This window comes from Leptonychotes weddellii, chromosome 4 (genome assembly GCF_054177405.1).
Source record: "Leptonychotes weddellii isolate Sample4059 chromosome 4, ASM5417740v2, whole genome shotgun sequence".
NCBI classification, from domain to species: domain Eukaryota; kingdom Metazoa; phylum Chordata; class Mammalia; order Carnivora; family Phocidae; genus Leptonychotes; species Leptonychotes weddellii.
Window position 1 is genome coordinate 28054355 of NC_138372.1, and position 19419 is coordinate 28073773.

Sequence of the window (19419 nt, forward strand, 5' to 3'; positions counted from 1 at the left end):
CCTGGGTGGCTCAGTTGGTTAAGCGACTGCCTTCGGCTCAGGTCATGATCCTGGAGTCCCGGGATCGAGTCCCGCATCGGGCTCCCTGCTTGGCGGGGAGCCTGCTTCTCCCTCTGACCCTCCCCCCTCTCATGTGCTCTCTGTCTCTCTCATTCTCTCTGTCTCAAATAAATAAATAAAATCTTTAAAAAAAAAAAAATAGCAAATTCATTAGTAACACACGGAAATCCTAGGATCTGTTGATCCTGAAAAGGGAGAGATTAGTGGGGCAGATCGTGGGTATGGCCCAGAATACACCAGGACTGACTTCTGGGACTCAGAGGCTCCTCAGTGGAAATTCAGGTCAGTTCTAATTCACTTTGATATGATTTTGATGCATATTAGCACATTTCTCTGAAGGAACTTGGAAGCAAATGTGTAACATGTATTAATTTGGAGTAAAGGATAAATGCATGTATCAAAAGCCTAAAATACCTCAAAGAGACATAATGAATAGTGTTCTGCTTGCATGTAAAAATATTTGTTTCTCTGAAGAGGAAGTCTTGTTTTAACCTTCACGCTTTTCTTTTTTTGTTGTTTACAACCAATAGGTCACAAGACAAGTGGCTCAGTGCAAATGTGCAAAAAGGTTTCAGGTGGAGCAGATTGGAGAGAATAAATATCGGGTAAGGAAGAGAAAAGCAATCCTTTGTGGTGGTGGTTCCTCCCATGTGGCCCCTAGAGGTGAAAGCAGCCTGACACACAGCAGACCAGATGATCCCACCTTCCCACTGCCCATGCTGGGAGGACCAGAGCCAGGGGGACTGAAGATGCGGTCTCTCTCTGGCCCTCATGTCTGTAGATTCCAAATGTCAGGTGTCCTGTTGGGCTAAGCTTAGTGCCCTACATAATTCCACCTGAAAAATAGTGCTGTATTTAGCTAACAGTAGCTTGTACTTGAGTTCCAGTGTAGGAGACATTTCAAAGTCCTCTTTTTGGCCGACCGAAGTCTTTAGGGAGACGGTGCCAGCTGTGCTGGTTATCTGAAGACTAACCCATCACCCCGAAGTGCTGGTCATTGTGAGCCTGAGTGGCTCCCAGGCTCAGAGAGGTCTGGAGGAACTCTGTCAGGGTCCCAAGGGATACTCTGTCTGCTCTGAGCTGGGTTACAAATAGAGCCTAGATGCACTAAGGGGACACCAGGCTCAGTAGTCTTCCCTGGAAAGCTGTGCCGTGGACATAATTTGACCATGAATTATGCTGTGTTTTAGCTGCTTTTAGGACCAGGGTTAGGGGATAGAAGGGATCTGAAACAGCACTTCTAAAATACATTTAGCAGCTTAGCCAGATTCTCTAAAGTCCTAAAGAGAACCTAGGATTGGTAAAGAGGGTTCAGATTTTGCAGTTATTTGCATGAGTTAGAAACAGGAAAATCTAGGTTCCATTAGTACATCAAAATGTCTTCAAAGTACACCAAAATCGCCCTGGGCTGCTCTTAACTGGGGAGTGGTGGGTGACTCTGCTTTGGATCCAGCCCAGGGCATTTAGTAAATAAAACCATAAGCAATCTTGTGCTTGTTTTTGTTGCTTTTTATTTTCTTGTTTTTTGTTTTTTAATTGTGAGAGAAATGCATTAACAAGAGCAATTAGTAGAGTGGAAAAGTTAGGTCTTACTATAATTTGTAAAACCATGGCCCCGTGGCAGGAGCTCTCGGAGAATATGCTTGAAGACTGGTAACGTGATTGCGTGATTTTCATTCCTTAGTGTTAATTTGACAAAATGTTCTCTTTTTTTCCTTCCATTTCCTCCATCCTTTACTCTTTTGTCTGTAGTTCTTCCTCGGCAATCAGGTACAGTGTGCCTTGCAACGTCCTCCTCGGTGGAAATGGTCTGTGTAGCCCATGCTGCCTGTTCTTTGCTGTGGGGAGAGGACATGATCTGAAGCATGCCTGGGTCACATCTGGTTGTATTACCAAGTGGAGAAACTGCTAACAAGGCTAATATTATAAAGCTGTCTTAGCAGCAGCAGCAGCGAGATATGTTTGTTTGTTTTTTTTAAGGAGATGAAATTTTCCATCCAAAATTAGATTGGCTAAAGACCGTATTATGCTGGGCTGGTTCAGGGGAGTTTGAAGCTACAGTATCAATCCATCCCACTTCCTTTTAGAATAGGAAATCAGAATAGCAGACAGCACAGTTCTGTCTTTTGACAGATAACACAAATTTCATAGCGTACACGAAATCAAAAAGTCTTCGGGTACTTAAGTACTCAGTCTGTTCAGATACCTTATTTACTTATATTTATAGTATTTATTTATAGTATTCTATAATTATAAGTTGCCTGAGAACCGCAGTATAACAATCATGATTTGGTCATAGCCTGAAATTTGCTGATTGTGTCCAGCTAGCCAGAATCTAAGGGATCAAATTAGACTTGCAAGAAAAGATTGAATGCTTTTGACTCCACTTGGTAATTCTAACCTTATAGATCTTTTTGAGGGCTCTGGGGTCCTGTGTCTTCAAATGGAAGGAAGTTGCATGGGTAAAGTCTGTCTTGTGATGTGAAATCAGAAACACTAACAGTTGATTTGAGGCCCTCAATCAGTGTTAAGTCCCAGGCACTGCCATAATCATTCACTACAGTAACATTCTGGGCCAGTGGGAAGAACAGAGGATAGAAACGAAAGACCAGGACAAAGAGGGTTTAAACTATTGCAGCACAGTGCCGAGGCATGCCTCAAAGCTGTGCCTGTTTCCTAATACCTGCATGTGGGGCCCAGGCGTCCTCTGAAGTGGCACTGATGTCCTGTCCAATGCTCTGCTGACTGGCAGAGGGTCGGACGAGTTAGTTCCAATGTTGGAACAGAGTCACGGGGCTCGTTTTGTGCCCGAGGCACCTGAGACCTGAAGGCACCCATGCTGACAGTCACACAGCTGGTGTCAGAGCCGCTGCGGGAACCTGGGTCACCGTGAGGGATTTTCCAGTTAAGGAAACCGAAATTACCCTGAGACATTCTCACTGACAGCCCAGTTCTGCCAGGTTCGCACGGGTCCCCAGTTTTAGGGCTGCGGTAGCCCCTTCTCCTGCTCTCACTCTGGCCTCGACACCCCCAGCCGCTTCAGCTGCTGGCTTGGATCAAGCCTCCTTTTCCCTACAGCTCAGCAGAAACAAGTTAGAATCTTCCAGAGGGGGCTTTAGTAAGAAGTTAAGGAGAAAAAAGGAATGAGTTAAGTGGAGTAACTCTAAGAGCTGACAGACACATAAACTACAGGACACAGTGACATTAGGGTAAAGTACTTCTTGGAGTCCCTTCCTGATTCACTGTGGAGGACATAGAGGCCCTGATTTCCTCCCTCTCTTCACCGATCCACAGAGAACCCCGAGTGACTTGAGTGACTCGGGCCGTCCCTGCTCTTGGGCGTGGCAGAATTCTCAACCTCTCCCACAGGGCCTTCCTGTTTTCTCTATTGGGCCAGCTTCTGAGGGAGGCACCCTCAGGGGCCAAAGGGGCAGCTTCCTTCCCGGGACAGGACGTTTATTCCCTCACATCTCTGGGCACCCACTTCAGTGCTTGTCATACTACACCATGCTGTTGCTGTGGTCACTCTGTATAAAATTCTAATAGCTGCGGGAGATGAGAGATGTTAAGACTCTTTTCATTTTCAAAGTGAAGGACTGGGGAGGGGGTGGTGTTTTTTCCAGTCACCTTGCTGCCTCTATAAACAGCACACTTGACCCAGTACAGAGGAATACAGAGAATTACCACAAATACATGAGTTTTGAGGGAGGTGGGTTATGTGTCCTTGTCAAACGTCTTTTCTGGCATTTTCAGTTTTTGTGCCTTGTTTCAAAGTTATGGTTCTCCTTTGTAAGTTGAGAAATCGTAATTAACTAATTAGTCCCTTCACTCCACCCCCTACCCCAACATTCTCCTTGAATTAAATAATTTTAGGAATGCTATTTCTCCAACAAATGTTTGATTTTTGTTTTGGGATCTCCGCAATGATTCCCTTTTGTTGCCTCTTACCTTATTTTAGGAAGAGGGTAATTTATGCAATGGGAAACTACAGATGTTAACAGAGCTGAGAAGCAGGGATGTTAAAGAAAAAAGAAAGAATAAATATCAGAAAGTCATGCTTGTTTTAATATCCCAAAATGATTCTTGAATACTATTTATAATCAGCATGGTAGATTACAATTTTAATTTTTTCTACTAAATTTAAGTATAAATGCCATAGTCATTTGCTCAGCTGGAGAAACTTTCTGCTTGGTGACATCACAATTAGAGAACACCGAGGGCTTATTTCTGAAAACCTTGTGTGGAAAATCAAATTTCCTTCTAAGCTTGTAATAATATTGATGCTTGCAAGGGTTTCCTTAAGGCTTGACATAGTATTTGCTGTTCTCCATTTACCTTTTGAGCACACTGTATTCAGAAGTTGACATCCACTTTATATCTACCTTTTGTGAAAGCAAACTGACATAACAATTTTACTTCTGGGTTTTAATTTGGGCAGAATGTTTAAAAGAATTGAGGTGAGCTAACATTTGTCTGTCCTCTGCCCTCCCCCTTTTGGTGCAGGGGGAGGGGGTGTGACCACCAAAAGTTAACTTCGTCCCAATAGAAAGAATATCGACACCAGTTTTACCTTGATAGCTCAGCTTTTCGATACTCTAAATTCTTTTGTGAAAAATGCCAAATAGTTAAAATTCTCCCCAAACTGTCAAATTATCATTTGTCTCGTCTGAATACAGTCTGCTCTGGGAAGAAGGCCTCGGCCTGCTCTAAGGCACACTCACTCATCACTCTCCCCTTGGTCCTGCAGTTCGGGGACTCCCAGCAGCTGCGGCTGGTCCGCATCCTGCGCAGCACCGTGATGGTCCGAGTTGGTGGAGGATGGATGGCCCTGGATGAATTTTTAGTGAAAAATGACCCCTGCCGAGGTAAGGAACCTTCTGAGCATGAATTACACATAAGGTATGCCCTCTTCACTGATCTTTCCTGCTTACACAAAGTGTCAGTAGTGGGTCTGTTTGGTTTTTATTTTGTTAAGCCGCCCAGATATCGCTCTACCAGCACAGATTAGAACTTGGGGGTGCCCAAGTAGACCAGGAAGAGAAAGCAAGAAAGGTTGATGCCATCAGGGGAGACAGGTCTCGAGGGACACAGTCACAAGAATTAGGAATTTATTGGTGTCTTCAGATGTTTCAGTTTGAAAGGTGTTCAGTTAGCACTAGCCTAGAAAGGAGCCTAATGAAGCCTTTGAGGTTCCTGGTTAGTGCTCCAGATCCCTCTGCCTGTAACTCCTTTGCCGGAAACCCAGGGAGGGTGTTGGGTCCCTCCCGTTCAGGGAAGGACTGGGGCATCTCCCTCGGCCGGGAGAGGGGATAAAGAACACCTAGCAGTGAGCCCAGACACTTACAAGAGAGTTGATCACCGAAGCAAGATCAAGGATTATGAAACCCGAAGGGCGGGCATGCCAGGCCCACGGCAGAAGAAGAGGGGACTGGAGTATGAATGCTGGCGCCTGGAGCTGCAGGTGTGAGGGCTGCCGCAAGGCCAGGTGAGCGAGTTCCGGTGCCGAAATCCTCCTCAACTGCATCCTTTCCTTTTTCCTGTTAGCCGAGCTACATGTGAGTACACAGGAGGCCCCCCCACTGTCTGCCAGTTTGTCTTTCTTGACCAGTTTCTGCCTTTCCTGCTGTCTCTGTTTCTTTGTTTCTTTATTTATTTTTTTTTTATTCTAGTTCACCATCCTGGGAGTAAAATAAAGCGCTCTGATTCCAGCTCTTCGATTTCCAGTCAGTCTCCCATAGGTTGGCTTTTAAGCTTTGTCCCCCTTACCTACACCCCAGCCTGTTGAGAATGGCTTTGCTTCAACTGTAGCACCTCCTGGCTCTGTGGTATCTGCTGCCTTCACGAATGCTTTGAAATAGCCAAGCTGTAGCTTTTCTAACTATTAGAAGTTGACAGGGCATAGAACACTTCTGTTGAAACAGTACCCGTGGAATTTGTTAGAGTTTCTATGTATTTAACCAATACTTACATAGTTTTTTAGGTGCCACATGCTGTTACAAGCAATTTAGAAATAATAACACATTTACACTTCTGTGAGGTATAGATTCTGTTATTGCCGCCATTTTACAGAATAGGAAATTAAAGTACAGAAAAGTTAAACAGCTTACCTAAGGACAGACAACTAATAAATGGCAGAGACAGGATTCCAATCCAAGACTAGTGTGGCTCTCAAGTCTGTGCTCCTGATCAAGGTGCCCTGTGTCTCAGAGGCTGACATACCCACCACCACCCCTTTTTATGTGTGGATTGCTGGTTCAGCCTGCGTAATTTACTTGGTAAGGCATATTTATAAACCTGGCAAACATGTTTACAGTACAGTTACATAACTTCTTTGGATGTGATTTATAGTCTTATTTTGAAGTGTTTAGAGCTAAAGGGTGCAGTTCTCACATGAATTCAGATATGCCATAGCTTCTGTTATTTTAAATGTCATTCTGCATTTACTCCAGTAAACAAAAGTAATTTTCATTTGTGTGTGTGTGTGTGTGTGTGTGTGTAAAAAATACAGTGAATTTTGAAAGCATCTGTTCGGATAAAAACTTCAAAGGGTTTAATCAGTTTTAGAAGTTACTATATTGCAAACTAATTCCCTTGAAATAAAAGATCAGGAACAGGAGCCATATATATGATTTTAACCATAACTCAGTAAAACGACGTTATTCTTTTGCAAATCTGTTAGTAAGGTTTCATTTTCTCTGTCCTGTATGACTGGACTAAGCAGACAAACAGAAGAGATGCTGCATGTGACATTTGGAATCCGGATTCCTTTTTGCTGCCTGCTGTACTTGCTCCGTTGACAGTAACTTTGTGCTGATAGCCCAGGGCTACCCTGCTTGCTTTGTCCTTATGTTACTAGCTAAACACTGGAGTTCCTCCCCCAGGAAGTTTGGGAGGGCCGTCTAGTACCTATTCTCTATGGAACATAGTAGCCTTTTCAGCATCCCTGGGAGCAAACAAGGTAAGGCTTTCCTCTGTGCCTCTCCAGGAGTGCCCTCCTAGCACCCAGGAATCCTCTCGATTCCCCTGATGGCAGAGTCCGGAACTGCCCAGCAGTCTTAGATGTCATAAGTCTACTAGTGGCAGGATGAGTACTTCTAAGTTGCCCGAGGCGGTGAACACTTAAGGGCTGGGGTGGCTGTACGAAGTGACTGGGGAGAGCATGGACATCACAAAAAGAAGGGTTCCCTGAAGCTATCTGGGATTCTGTGAGGATTCATGTGGCTTCTAGAAGCACTGCTTAGGGGAGATTCTGTATTCGTTTGTGTAGCATTTCCTTGGCCGTCTGGACCACAGAGAATGTTAGACCGAAGCTAGAACACAGTTGATGACAGTATTGTATCAACGTGTATGATCATTTGTTGCCTCCTTCCACACAGCTGTTTCAGAAGGCAAGAGATAGATCAGACTGCACAGTGCTCTAGCCAAATGTGTTAAGTGAAAATACTCAACTAGGTAGGTTCATGACGCTGCCAGAAATTGGAGGTTTCAGTTTCTGAATTCATCCATGGCAGAGGAGATCATGATGGTTTGGATGGTGATGAAAACAATGCCTAAGGAATAGGTCCACCTTTATCTAAGGTGTGTTTTTGAGCATTAGATGATTTAGTTCCCCCAAATAAGTGAAGATCTAGAAAACTTCATTTATGAAGATTTGAAAGACAATTTGACTGAGAACTGATTGTTTTTCTTTCTTTTTTTTTATTGTAAAATACACATAACATAAAATTTACCATCTTAACCATTTTGAAGTGTTCTCTTCAGTGGTTGTGCTACCATCACACATCCATGGAGCTCTTTTTGTCTTATAAAACAAACTCTGTACCCATTAAATACAGCTTAGAACTCAGTTGTAACTAACCAACATCACGTGGCCAGCCTGAGTTCCTTAGAAAATGGTGGCCTCTTTGGTGTTGAAAAACTGAAATGGTTGCCTTCAGGGCCTGGCCTCCAAGACGTGATCTTCAAAAAATCATGGTCAGGTGCTTTTGGAAGACACTGGGTTAAAGCTAAGAAAATTTCTTTACTGTAGGACTTCCCAGAGCTTACAAAATGTTGATTGCATTCGAGATCTCCCAAGGCGGGGCGGCGGGGGGGCGGGTAGTATTTATTGAACTCTTTTTGTAGGAACCCCCTCAAAAACCTTAGATTGGGAAACTCTGCTGTAAACAGTGGAAGACCAGGGAAGGATTTTGAGTCATTCAGAATTACCAGGTTTTTATTTAGAATTCCATTTTGGGGGATGAGATGAGAAATGAGACCAGTTGGAAGCCTGTTACAGCCATCCAGGGTGGAGGAGATGCTCCATGAATCACATAAGGGTATGGGGGTGCGGGGGGGGGTGGGAATGCTCTGGGTATTTGAGAAGCTTTAGAAGATACAATCAGTAGAACAAACTGCCATCAGGAGGAAGGGACCTATGTTGACTCCCCAGTCTCTGGCTGTGATCATGTCTATTCAGTCATTGGATATAAGGTCTGACATCCAGGCAGGGGTCTGAGCAGGGGATACAGTTGGAGTCAGGCATGACCATATGATGGTAATGAAGTCAGATGGGTGAACTTGTCACCACCAGGTTCAAAATCTAAGAGGGAGAACAGGACTGTGAACAGAACCAAGGGAACATCAGTGTCTAAGGATGGGGGGAAGGAGGAGAAGAAGGAGAGCGGGTGTCCTGGAGCCAAGGGAAGAGATTTTTTCAAGAAGAGAGCAGTTAGTAATCCCCCTGCGTGCAAATTACAACAGCAGAGAGGTGTCAGATTATCAGAAGAGTTTTACCTGTACACATAAATGTGTGCACACACATTCTTAATAATAGAGCATTAGCCAGGGTGAAGTAAATTCAGTATACTCCTACATTATTTTGGAGAGTGTACATTGGTATAAAATTTGGGGGATCAACTGACAAATATCAGAAATCTCATGTGCATCCGTTCTCAGAAAATCCACTTGTAGAAATTTATCTTAAGGAAATCATCACTGATATGCACAAAAACATTTTACAAGTAGTTTGTCACCACTTGTGACATTGTATGCAGTGTTTTAAAAATTGTAAGGAAATTAAAAATACAACACAGAGTTAAATAAATTGACGTCTAGGGGCGCCTGGATGGCTCAGATGGTTAAGCGTCTGCCTTCGGCTCAGGTCATGATCTCAGGGTCCTGGTATCGAGTCCCACATCGGGTTCCCTGCTTGGCGGGGAGCCTGCTTCTCCCTCTCCCTCTACTGTTCCCCTTGCTTGTGCTCTCTCACTCTCTCTATCAAATAAATAAAATCTTTAAAAAAAAAATTGACGTCTATATGATGAAATAACACTTTGCAGATAGTTGAAATTATGCAAGATCTGTCAAGCATGGAGGAATGTTCCTGATGTTCTTGTATTTAAGAATATATATACACAGTTGTGCACAGGAATAAAGACACACGAACTAAATTTTAATAGTGATGGCCCTTAGGTTGTCAGATTAAGGAATTTTCAGTCTCTGTACTTTTCCATGTATTTCAACTTTTGTACAGTTTAAAGTTACCAGTAATAATTTGCCAGGGTGATTGGGGTGGCGTGGTGGGGATGGGAGCCTGGGGCGGGTGGAGAGCCACTAGTGTAGGTGAGGGTATGAGGAGCCGGGGGGTGGGAAGAGAGCTCAGGTGGGAGACGTTGGTTCTAGTCCCAGCCCTACCACGGCTCTCCTTGACTTCAGCCTCTCTGAGTGCTTCAGGTCCTTTGTCTGTGACAGGGACGCTGACCGGTCACTGGTGACAGTCTAGTGCCCTACTGCATGTGTCACACTCTGCAAACGGTGCAGTGCATATGGAGAGCGTGATGTTGTTATATTGTGACATGTTAAATGCCATGGACCTCATCTGAGATGCCATTTCAGAGTCTTCCTCTTGTATCACTGTGTTGTTCTTGTCTGGGAGGGTTGGCACAGAGGTAAACTATTAAATGTTTACTAGGTTTAAACTGCATATCTGAAGTTCGGTATGGCTCAGGGTCACAAGCAGCTCTTTTGGGGTGAACCCTCAGCTGAGTCATGATTTTCATTCATCACTGTTAACTTAGTGCTTTTGCTGTGTGCCCACCGTTAGGCTGGGCACATTAGCAAACACAAGATAAATAAGTGTAAGTCCTGAATCCATAGTTACTAGTGATGGAAAGTCTTACTGAAGTGCCTGTGTTAGTGCTGAAGGAAGTTCTCTTGGAGAATCATTAGTGTAGACACAGACGAAAGCACTGAAGTCCAGAAAATGGATGAGTAGAGAACCCAGGACCAGGGAATGAGCTGTGAGGGGCACATTCTGTTGGGGCCTGAGGAGGAAGGAAACAGCTTAGCATTCAGACCACCCAGACATTGGGATCAGCCTAAGGAAACTGAGGCCTGGAGCAGGAAGACCTGGTTGGTCGCTGAGCCTAGACTGTCACTCAGGTTGTGATATCCACGTCAGCCCTTTTAACCGGACACTTGGATATGTTATGTCAGCATAGTATATTGAGAAGAATTTTATTTAGGAATTTGGAACTACCCTGCTTGGACACCCATGCAACTTTATTTAAAATCTGACTCTACCAAGATCACTCGGTTCCCTTGAGGACATGCAGGGTTGGGCAAAAGAGGGGGTGGGCATAGGTACCTCAGATCTGCTAGAGTCGTGGTTCTTGGCCGGAGTGAAAAATCTTACTTAGAAAAGAACGACAAATGATTGATTCCGTTTTTCTGAGTTTCACCAGTGGTCGTGTTTGTTCAGATCTACCTAGTGTAGTCTAAAAAGTAAACAGTGCAGGATGGATGACAGTAACACCTTTTGGTGAGAAATAATTTAAGGACATATTCCAGAGGAATTATTTCTTTTAAATTAGTAGTGTCTTTCACATTTAACATTTATGTTGGCCATCCTTGGAATCTTCTGACCAAATCCAAATTTTAAGTTCTGGTCTTAGAGCTGCAGAAAGCCATTAGGACAACACCTATTGGCCTTCAGAGCAGTTTCCAGATTGTTTCCACCGTGACATTCCTCCCACTTGCCGTCGTCCCTTCAGCTTCTTGTTGCTTTCAGTTTTTGACTTAACATTTCTCACCAGCAAGTTTTGTGCATGGTCTTGATCTTTCTCTCTCTCCTCCCACATGTTTACTTCTTAATGATTTTATCCTGATCTTTTTACTGTCCTGAGTTCCTGGACCCCTTCCCTTAGGATTACTATCAACTGAATTCAAATAGAAGTGTCTGGACAATGTTGATTTCAATGATTTCTTTTCTCCACTATTTAGTTACCATGTATCCTGCAAAATCTGAGCAAAAAGTACACATGTACTATGAGAGAGAAAAGAGGGGTTTTGATTTTAATGTCAGAGGTTTGTGCACTGCTGCATCTGCTTTCTTTGACAAGTTACGTATGGTGTGCTTGCCCCAGGGGACAGCGGCAGGGCAAGATCATTACCACAGAATGGCATGGTATTTTATATATAAAGTTCAAACCAAGGGGCTTACTAGTTAACTCTCTGCTCTGGGTAAGAGTCACGACAGACTGACAGATCGTGAATTTATCTCTACTTCAGAAGAGTCCACGGAGGGTACTAAACCTGTAGCCTATGTAACTGTGGTCATGGGGTCAAGCAGCTGTGTGGCCATCAAAGATACATTTTGTAAGATTCAGTGACATTGTATGTGTGCGTTTATTCCTTTTTTTAGCACGAGGTAGAACTAACATCGAACTTAGAGAGAAATTCATCCTACCCGAGGGGGCATCCCAGGGAATGACGCCTTTCCGGTCACGGGGTCGAAGGTCCAAGCCGTCTTCCCGGGCTGCTTCGCCGACCCGCTCCAGCTCCAGCGCCAGTCAGAGCAACCACAGCTGCACGTCCATGCCGTCTTCTCCCGCCACCCCCGCCAGTGGCCCCAAGGTAGGGATGCCCTGGCTCGCGGCCTCCTTCCTTGGTCCCGATTTACAGGGGATTGTTGTTGAGTGTAGCCTCTGCGCGCCTCCAGCCAGGAGAGGAGCGGGAGGACCTACAGACCAAGCTCTACCTACACCAGCCTTTCCAGGCCCCAGTAGATAACAGGACCCTTAGGATTTTACTCTGAAGGACGTTTATTAAAATATGAACTCAGATCGTTAAGTCAGAAACACTTTTTGCCACATACTTTCCACCCAGAGTTGCTAATTTTGGAAATCCAGGCATTAGATGCTAACGGAGAAGTCTGTCTGTTTTGATGGGTTGCTTGTGAAGAATGCCGTTGCCTCTCTGCCTGGTCCCTTTTATCCTGTTGAACTGATGCCCGTTTTGTTTTGTTTTCTGTTTCTTTAAGATTCAGGGTTTTCTATTTATTTTTCATGTTCCCAGTTTGCTTCCTTACTGTTCCATTTTCAATTGTCCCCGTCCTTCCCTTTGGATTTCCATTTCGCAGACTCCACTTCAGTCCTCTCGCTGTTATGACAAACCCTGGTTGGTAAACAGTAAAGCTGGCCCCTCTGGCAGGGACAGCCATTATCCTGACCTCCAGCTGCCCAGCCCCGAGGTAGAGTATGGTTTTGCTGACTAAGGACACAGTCAAGATGAGGCCCTCGCTAATGCCCAGACCTTGATCGGCTACTCTTCCTGACACGAATCCATGCTCTTTTCCATCTCTGTGGTGCTTGCTCTCACAGCTGATTTGTCTAGTCAGGTGTTTTTCAGGGGTTTCTAACTCGGACTCACCAAACTTGGAGATAAATAAGAGATGCCTAAAACCGGATCGTTGAAGCTTGCTAACAGTCTTGAGAATGATGTTTTTTCCCAGGGTGATAAACAGTCATCATTCCTGGTGATCTGTTTATGGATATTGTTTATAAAACTCGGGCCTCTTGGAGTCTCCAAACATGAGCTACCCAGACGAGTTACGAACACTTGAAATTCAACTGTGGTGCATGTTCAGCCGTGTTCTGTCTTTGCTTAGAACAGAAGAGTGGCTGGCGTCCCCTGCCCTGAGCCACATCCCCCGGGTGGTTGGTATCACCAGACTGGTCTGAGGTGTGGGTGCTGCCTATGCCGACTTCAGCCAAGCCCACTATCAGAGGACACTGCTCTGAAGCTCAGTTTTCAACTTGTGAATCTCTTGGCCTCGTCACTTGGGTGTCCGAAGCCTTGATCTGATACACACACACTGGCAGTTAAGCATGTTTGAGTGCAGTCATTAAAATGCCCAAAGCATTTTTGGAAGAGCAGTGTTTCAGAAACCAGTCACGGGCCAGTGGCTTGTCTGATAGCAGGAAGATTTGCATTCTAGCTCCCGCTGGGAAATACTGGATTCTTGGGCCTCAAGAGAGAGCACTGCCTTCAGTCATGCAAAGCTTCAGCCCGAGAAAGCGGGAAATGTTAAGAAGCCGGTGCCTGTGAATGGGCTGCTGCTTTGGGATTCATCCGCTCCAAGCTAAACCTCTAGTTCAGAAATCTGTCTGGTTCAGAACATGACCTGGGGACCTATTGCCACCAGAACCCCAACACTCAACATGCTTATCTTGCTTTTCTTCTTCCTTGATGGCTCCAGTTTCATGAAAGTCTCAAAAGTTCTAAAATTTTAAATGTTTTAATTATAAAGTACAAAATACTCACAGGATTCGAATAGACCAGCCTTTTTGTTTTGTCTTAAGGTTGTACCTTTTGTTTTGTTCATTTCGAGGTTTCACCTTTCCTTACCTGTGGGTATTGTACAGGCCGCGTCCTGGCGTGGACTCCCAGCCCAGGGGCTCCAGGGCTGCGGTCTTCCTGGCGGCCATGGCCGTGCGCACGAGTGATAGCTTCTGAAACTGGTGCTCTTCCTCCTGTTTGCCAGGAGGGTTTGTGCGTGAATGTTAATCACTTTCTGCCGCTTCTGCTTTTTCTTTCTAAATTAAAGAAATACAAGAAACACAATGAAACAGGTTGCTTTACTCTTTCCATTTATATGAACATCTTAAAGGTCCTGGAAAACAGTTTACACAATTGATTTCAAAGAAAAATTAGAACAGTGTGTTGTGGCATGAGTGGTATTTAAAATAGACTTAAAATGTTCCTTCTCCAAATTAAGTCTACTACTATCTTTTAAAAAAAAGGCAAAAAAAAAAACACTCAAGTGGGAAATGTTGCTCCTCCCGGTAGCAGTAATAATGTATATCTATCCAGCAGCTCTTTTTCCACTAGGAAGTGCTTCTACACATGATTTATTCATTCAGCAAGTTTTTATTGAGCCCGTGCTCTGTGCCAGACACTGTTTAGGTGACCGTGAACAAAACAAACTCCCTGTTTTTGCGGAGCTTAGACTTGAATGCAGGCAAGGCTGCAAACAAGGGTAGGAGCGCCAAATCCTGAACAGGGGAGAAGAGCAAGGTGGGTATCACTTTAGTAGTGCGGCAAGACCTCTCTGATCGGCCGTTCCAGCCACAACACCCGAAGGAAATGAGGGAGTGAGCCACGCAAATACGGGGTGGCCCAGTGGATTGAACAAGAGGGAGTGTGGTTATCTGCATTTTTTTTCCAGTGAAGAAATAGATCTTGGCTTGACTAAAATTTCTGCATGCACACATCTAGTGAGAGTGTTTGGGGTGATCTTTGCATCTCCATACTAAATATTTTAGGGCTAGAACCCATCTTTCAAATTTTTAACCCCAACACTTTGACATTTGGGATTATTTGGATTTTTTTTTTTTTTGGCCATTTTTTAGTGGAGATTTGTCAGTAACATAAAATTTGTCAGTAAATTTCAAGTAGAAGTTTAAAAAACATTGTGACATTTTAAATTGGAACATGAGACCTTTTGTGGGGTGGAATTATTAAAATATATGACCTAGGGGGCGCCTGGGTGGCTCAGTTGGTTGAGCGACTGCCTTCGGCTCAGGTCATGATCCTGGAGTCCCTGGATCGAGTCCCGCATCGGGCTCCCTGCTCGGCAGGGAGTCTGCTTCGTCCTCTGACCCTATCCCCTCTCATGTGTTCTCTCTCTCTCAAATAAATAAAATTTTTAAAAAAAAATAAAAAATAAAAAAAAAATAAAATATATGACCTAGGACACTTTCAAAATAAATCTTTGTTTTCCTGGACTTTTAATTTGCTTTCCAATCGATTAGATGTGAGGAGGCTTAAGTAGACCTTTTAAAATTGAATTTCAGAAATTCTACCTAGTAAATACGATCTTTTAAATCTTTTTTAAGGTTATTCCATCAACAGGCAGCAAGTTGAAACGACCAACACCAACTTTTCACTCTAGTCGAACATCCCTTGCTGGTGATACTAGCAATAGCTCTTCCCCAGCCTCCACAGGTGCCAAAACGAATCGGGCAGGTAAGTACCTGCCCCCCCCCCCACCACCCGTCCATAGGCTTTGGGGTGAAAGGAGGGGGGAGTGGCCAGGCTAAGAATTGGGGACCAGCAGCCTCTGGGCAATGCCTCCCTGCTCTCCAAGGAGCAAGTAATGAGAGCAGCACTAGGTGTGATGTCCAGAGAGCCCCACAGATTCCGTGTGGCTCTTTCCTTTCCCTTCTGCCACTGAAGCTAGCCATAGCCCTGCCTTCTGAGAGCAGAGGCTTCCGTGGCTAAGGCCGGGCACCCTGTTCTGGATCTGGAATGACCATATTTGAGAGAATGTAGAAGGCAGGAGGGGTGTCCTGAAGTGGGCCTCCCTGAGAAGGCCGCTCAGTTTTGGGACTGGCAGTTTGCTAGTAATTTTTCCAACACTCTGTATTTATGATAACTGCTGGCAAGTTGAGAAAGTCAGGGAAAGATCACATCTGTTCACCTGTTGATGTTCCTCATGGGAACCTCGGAATTGGCCTCATTTCTGGCCCTCTTTTGGCCCATCCCCGACCCCCACCCCCCCCGGGGGCCACACGAGGTCACTTGTGCTGCTGAGAGAAGCTGGCTTCTGATCCTCAGGAGGCAAGCTTCTCAAGCAGAATCACAAAGCCAGAAAAGGTTTCAGGCAACTGCCATGTAGATGAGGACATAGAGGGTCCAGAAAGGCTCTGATTCGCCCCAGGGTCACACAGACTATCAGGTGGTATTAGAGTCAGAGCCCTGACCTCTGGTCACTTGTTCTCGCCGCCCCTCATGTTGTCTCTCATTAAGTCTGCTGCTTTATTCTCCAATTCCAGACCCTAAAAAGTCAGCCAGTCGCCCTGGGAGTCGGGCCGGGAGCCGGGCCGGGAGTCGGGCCAGTAGCCGGCGCGGGAGCGATGCCTCGGACTTTGACCTTTTAGAGACACAGTCCGCTTGTTCAGACACTTCGGAGAGCAGCGCTGCGGGGGGCCAAGGCAGCTCCAGGAGAGGGCTCAGCAAGCCTTCCAAAATCCCCACCATGTCCAAGAAGACCACCACTGCCTCCCCCAGGACTCCAGGTCCCAAGCGGTAACGCTGCACAAGCACCCCAAGCCTCTCTCCACTTTGAAGCCTGCTCCGTACATTGGGTGTATATTTATTCTGAACAGGAGAAGTTATATTGTTAAAAGTGTAAAAGAATAATTGTGTTATGAAGCTGCCTTATTTTTTTTCTTTTTGTAAGTTACTATTTTCATGTGAATATTTATGTAGATAAAATTTGCCTCCTGGTAACCCTGTAATGGATGGGGCCCAGAAATGAAATATTTGAGAAAAACAAGTGAGAAGGTCAAGATGAGAATGTGTATTAAAAAAAAAAAAAAAAAAAAAGCGCCTCTAAATAGGGTTTCTGCGCGGTGCAGGGTTGTAAACCTGCTTTATCTTTTAGGATTATTCCTAAATGCATCTTCTTTATAAACTCGACTTGCTGTCCCAGCAAGATAAATTATATTAAAAAAATAAGAATCCTGCAGTGTTTAAGGAACTCTTTTTTTTGTAAATCACAGACACCTCAATTAGCAAGAACTGAGGGGAGGGCACTTCTAATCGCTTTTTCCGGTGTTTTTAATACTGTGTGATTTTAGCTGAAGAGAGGGAACCTCCTCTGGTAATGTTTGCACATGATCAGCAAAAGGAGTTCATTGCAATACTTTGAATACTGTCTCAGTACTGGGTGTTTAAAGGACAAATAGCTGCTAGAATTCAGGGGTAAATACGTTCAGAAGACGTCAGAACATTGGGATTTTTAAGAGTCCTGGTTTGTAACTTCCTATCCAGCCCAGCCACCAATAACTCCTGTGCTCACCGGGACCCAGGCCCTTGGCAAGGGGAGACTCCTTGGTGGCACTGTGAATTACAGATTTGTTTATCTGCATTTTTGCTATTTATTTAAATGGTCGATCAACTTCCCACAAACTGAGGAATGAATTCCACGAGCCTATTCTGAAAATGTGGACATAAAACAAACACTTGCTCGTCCTTTAAAGGAGTTCACCAGCACACCTGTTAACAAGTCCCGTTTGCTTCCGTCTTTTTTTGTGAGTAATAAAGTCAGCTGACCAAGTGACCATGAAGAGGGGCTGTCTGGGGCTCCTGTTTTTTAGCTGCTGTTCCTCTTCAGCTCCGACCATGTTGCTGTGTGATTATCTCAATTGGTTTTAATTGAGGCAGAAACTGAAGCTCTACCAATGAACTGTTTAAAAACAAGACACACTTTTGTATTAAAATTGCTTGCAGTAACAAATTTGTATTTCCTGATTTTCTTCTCAACTATTACCTTATATATAACCTGTTACCCTGGGTATGATTGTGTTTTAGGTACTTAAATGCATTATTCAAATCAAAATATCTTGGTGGATAAATTATGGAGCTCACTAATAGATTTTTTTTCCTTATTTATTTCATCCTTGTTAATTTTAACAAAGCAACAAAGAAATAATCTGGCTATTGTTAATATAAATCTGTAGGGAATCTGCTCCACTTAGCTGATTACACAAATAATAATATGTAAGAAAATTTCTGTATTAGAAATCACAAAGATCCCGGGTTTGAGAGGATGGGGCCAGTTTGCCACAGTAGGCTGAAATCTCTGGTTAAATGATAGATTTACAAAAGTGAAAGCAAAATTGGTCATCAAATCCAGCTCCTTTCTTTTCCAGATGGAGACACTGGAATGGGAAAGTGGGAGAGAGGGTTATTTGCCTAAGATCACAGAATTAATAAATGGCAAAAATGGCCCTTGAATCAAATCATTGATTCTCTATTTAAGCCTGGTATTTCTATTTCCTCCAGCCCCTAATTGGCTTTATAATAATTAGAAATCAAATATTAAGTAATTCTAACAGGAATTAGGCTAGGAAATAACTTGAGAGGTAGGAAAGAGGGGTTTCAACTCAGGCCACCCGAGTTTCTGATCATTAAGCCATACATACTCCTCATATGATCAGGAATTGGCTGAGATGGATACATGTTTACCACAGCAGTTTGATAGAATTTTTTTTTTAATTTTATTTATTTGACAGCACAAGTAGGGGGAGCAGCAGGGAGAGGGATAAGCAGACTCCCCGCTGAGCAAGGAGCCTGGCACAGGGTTCCATCCCAGGACCCTGGGATCATGACCTGAACCAAAGGCAGCCACTTAACCGACTGAGCCATCCAGGCGCCCCTGCCACAGCTGTTTGAACCCAAATATCCAGATTAAAAGAAATCCAGCCTGATGGATTCTAAAGGAGGTGCTTACTCTATTCCCCCTAGAATTAAGTAACTTCAAGCTGCGCGAATTGTGCAGGATAGTGTTTTCACCCAACTTTGCTTCTCCTCCAGGCTTCCTGGCAGCAGAAGCATACTTAAAACAGCTTGACCTCCATCCTTTCAGATTCTGGACTGTGATCACTTTTTTTTTTTTAACCAAGTAATTCAGGTTTTCCCTTAGTCTTTGCAACAAAGCTCAGCTAGTGGTGGAATCTGCACAAAGTGTATTTCCGTTCAACAAACACCTACATGCAAAGCCATATAGAGAATACAGGGATGCCAGAACAAAAGCTTAAAATTACAGTTCTGGGATACCAGTGCTAAACATGTGATACAAATTTGGTGTCTGCTGGGTAGAGAGGCAGGAGTCCCTGGGGGTTTTTTTTGTTTTTTTTTTTTAAAGATTTTATTTATTTATTTGCGAGAGAGAATGAGAGACAGAGAGCACGAGAGGGAGGAGGGTCAGAGGGAGAAGCAGACTCCCCGCCGAGCAGGGAGCCCGATGCGGGACTCGATCCCGGGACTCCAGGATCATGACCTGAGCCAAAAGCAGTCGCTCAACCGACTGAGCCACCCAGGCGCCCCCCTGGGGTTTTGAATGATAAAGCAACAACAGCTAACATTTACTGACTACTTGCCATAGGCCAGTCACTGTGCTAAGTGCTCAGTCTACAACCCCACCGTCGTGACCCCATTCACAGGTGAGCAACAGCCTGAGAGGTTCAGAAACTGCCCAAGGTCACGGCGCACCAGGTGGCTGGGGAAAGCCCTTGTTTGACACCACTTTCT

General features: G+C 44.4%; 1 protein-coding gene and 1 long non-coding RNA gene across 23 annotated transcripts in view; one reads left to right on the forward strand and one right to left on the reverse strand.

The window, feature by feature from the left end:
* Positions 1-17623, forward strand: part of MACF1 (microtubule actin crosslinking factor 1) — a 338282-nt gene extending 320659 nt beyond the window's left edge. For 11 of the 22 annotated variants that reach the window (XM_081818157.1, XM_081818158.1, XM_081818152.1 and 8 more), the window contains 8 exons: positions 591-665; positions 1813-1830; positions 4808-4925; positions 5730-5798; positions 11744-11955; positions 12461-12571; positions 15219-15348; positions 16158-17623. In XM_081818157.1, coding sequence (XP_081674283.1) covers positions 591-665; positions 1813-1830; positions 4808-4925; positions 5730-5798; positions 11744-11955; positions 12461-12571; positions 15219-15348; positions 16158-16414 — 990 coding nt within the window. In that variant the 3' untranslated portion in view covers positions 16415-17623. The remainder of the gene's footprint in view (positions 1-590; positions 666-1812; positions 1831-4807; positions 4926-5729; positions 5799-11743; positions 11956-12460; positions 12572-15218; positions 15349-16157) is intronic. The other 11 variants (XM_081818155.1, XM_081818156.1, XM_081818146.1 and 8 more) reach the window with 6 other exon arrangements.
* On the reverse strand, positions 14660-15164 carry LOC145721243 (uncharacterized). Its single transcript, XR_014144827.1, has 2 exons — positions 15071-15164; positions 14660-14854 (listed from the first exon to the last, which is right to left on the reverse strand). It is a non-coding gene; the product is annotated as an uncharacterized LOC145721243 (long non-coding RNA).
* Positions 17624-19419: the final 1796 nt, after the last annotated feature.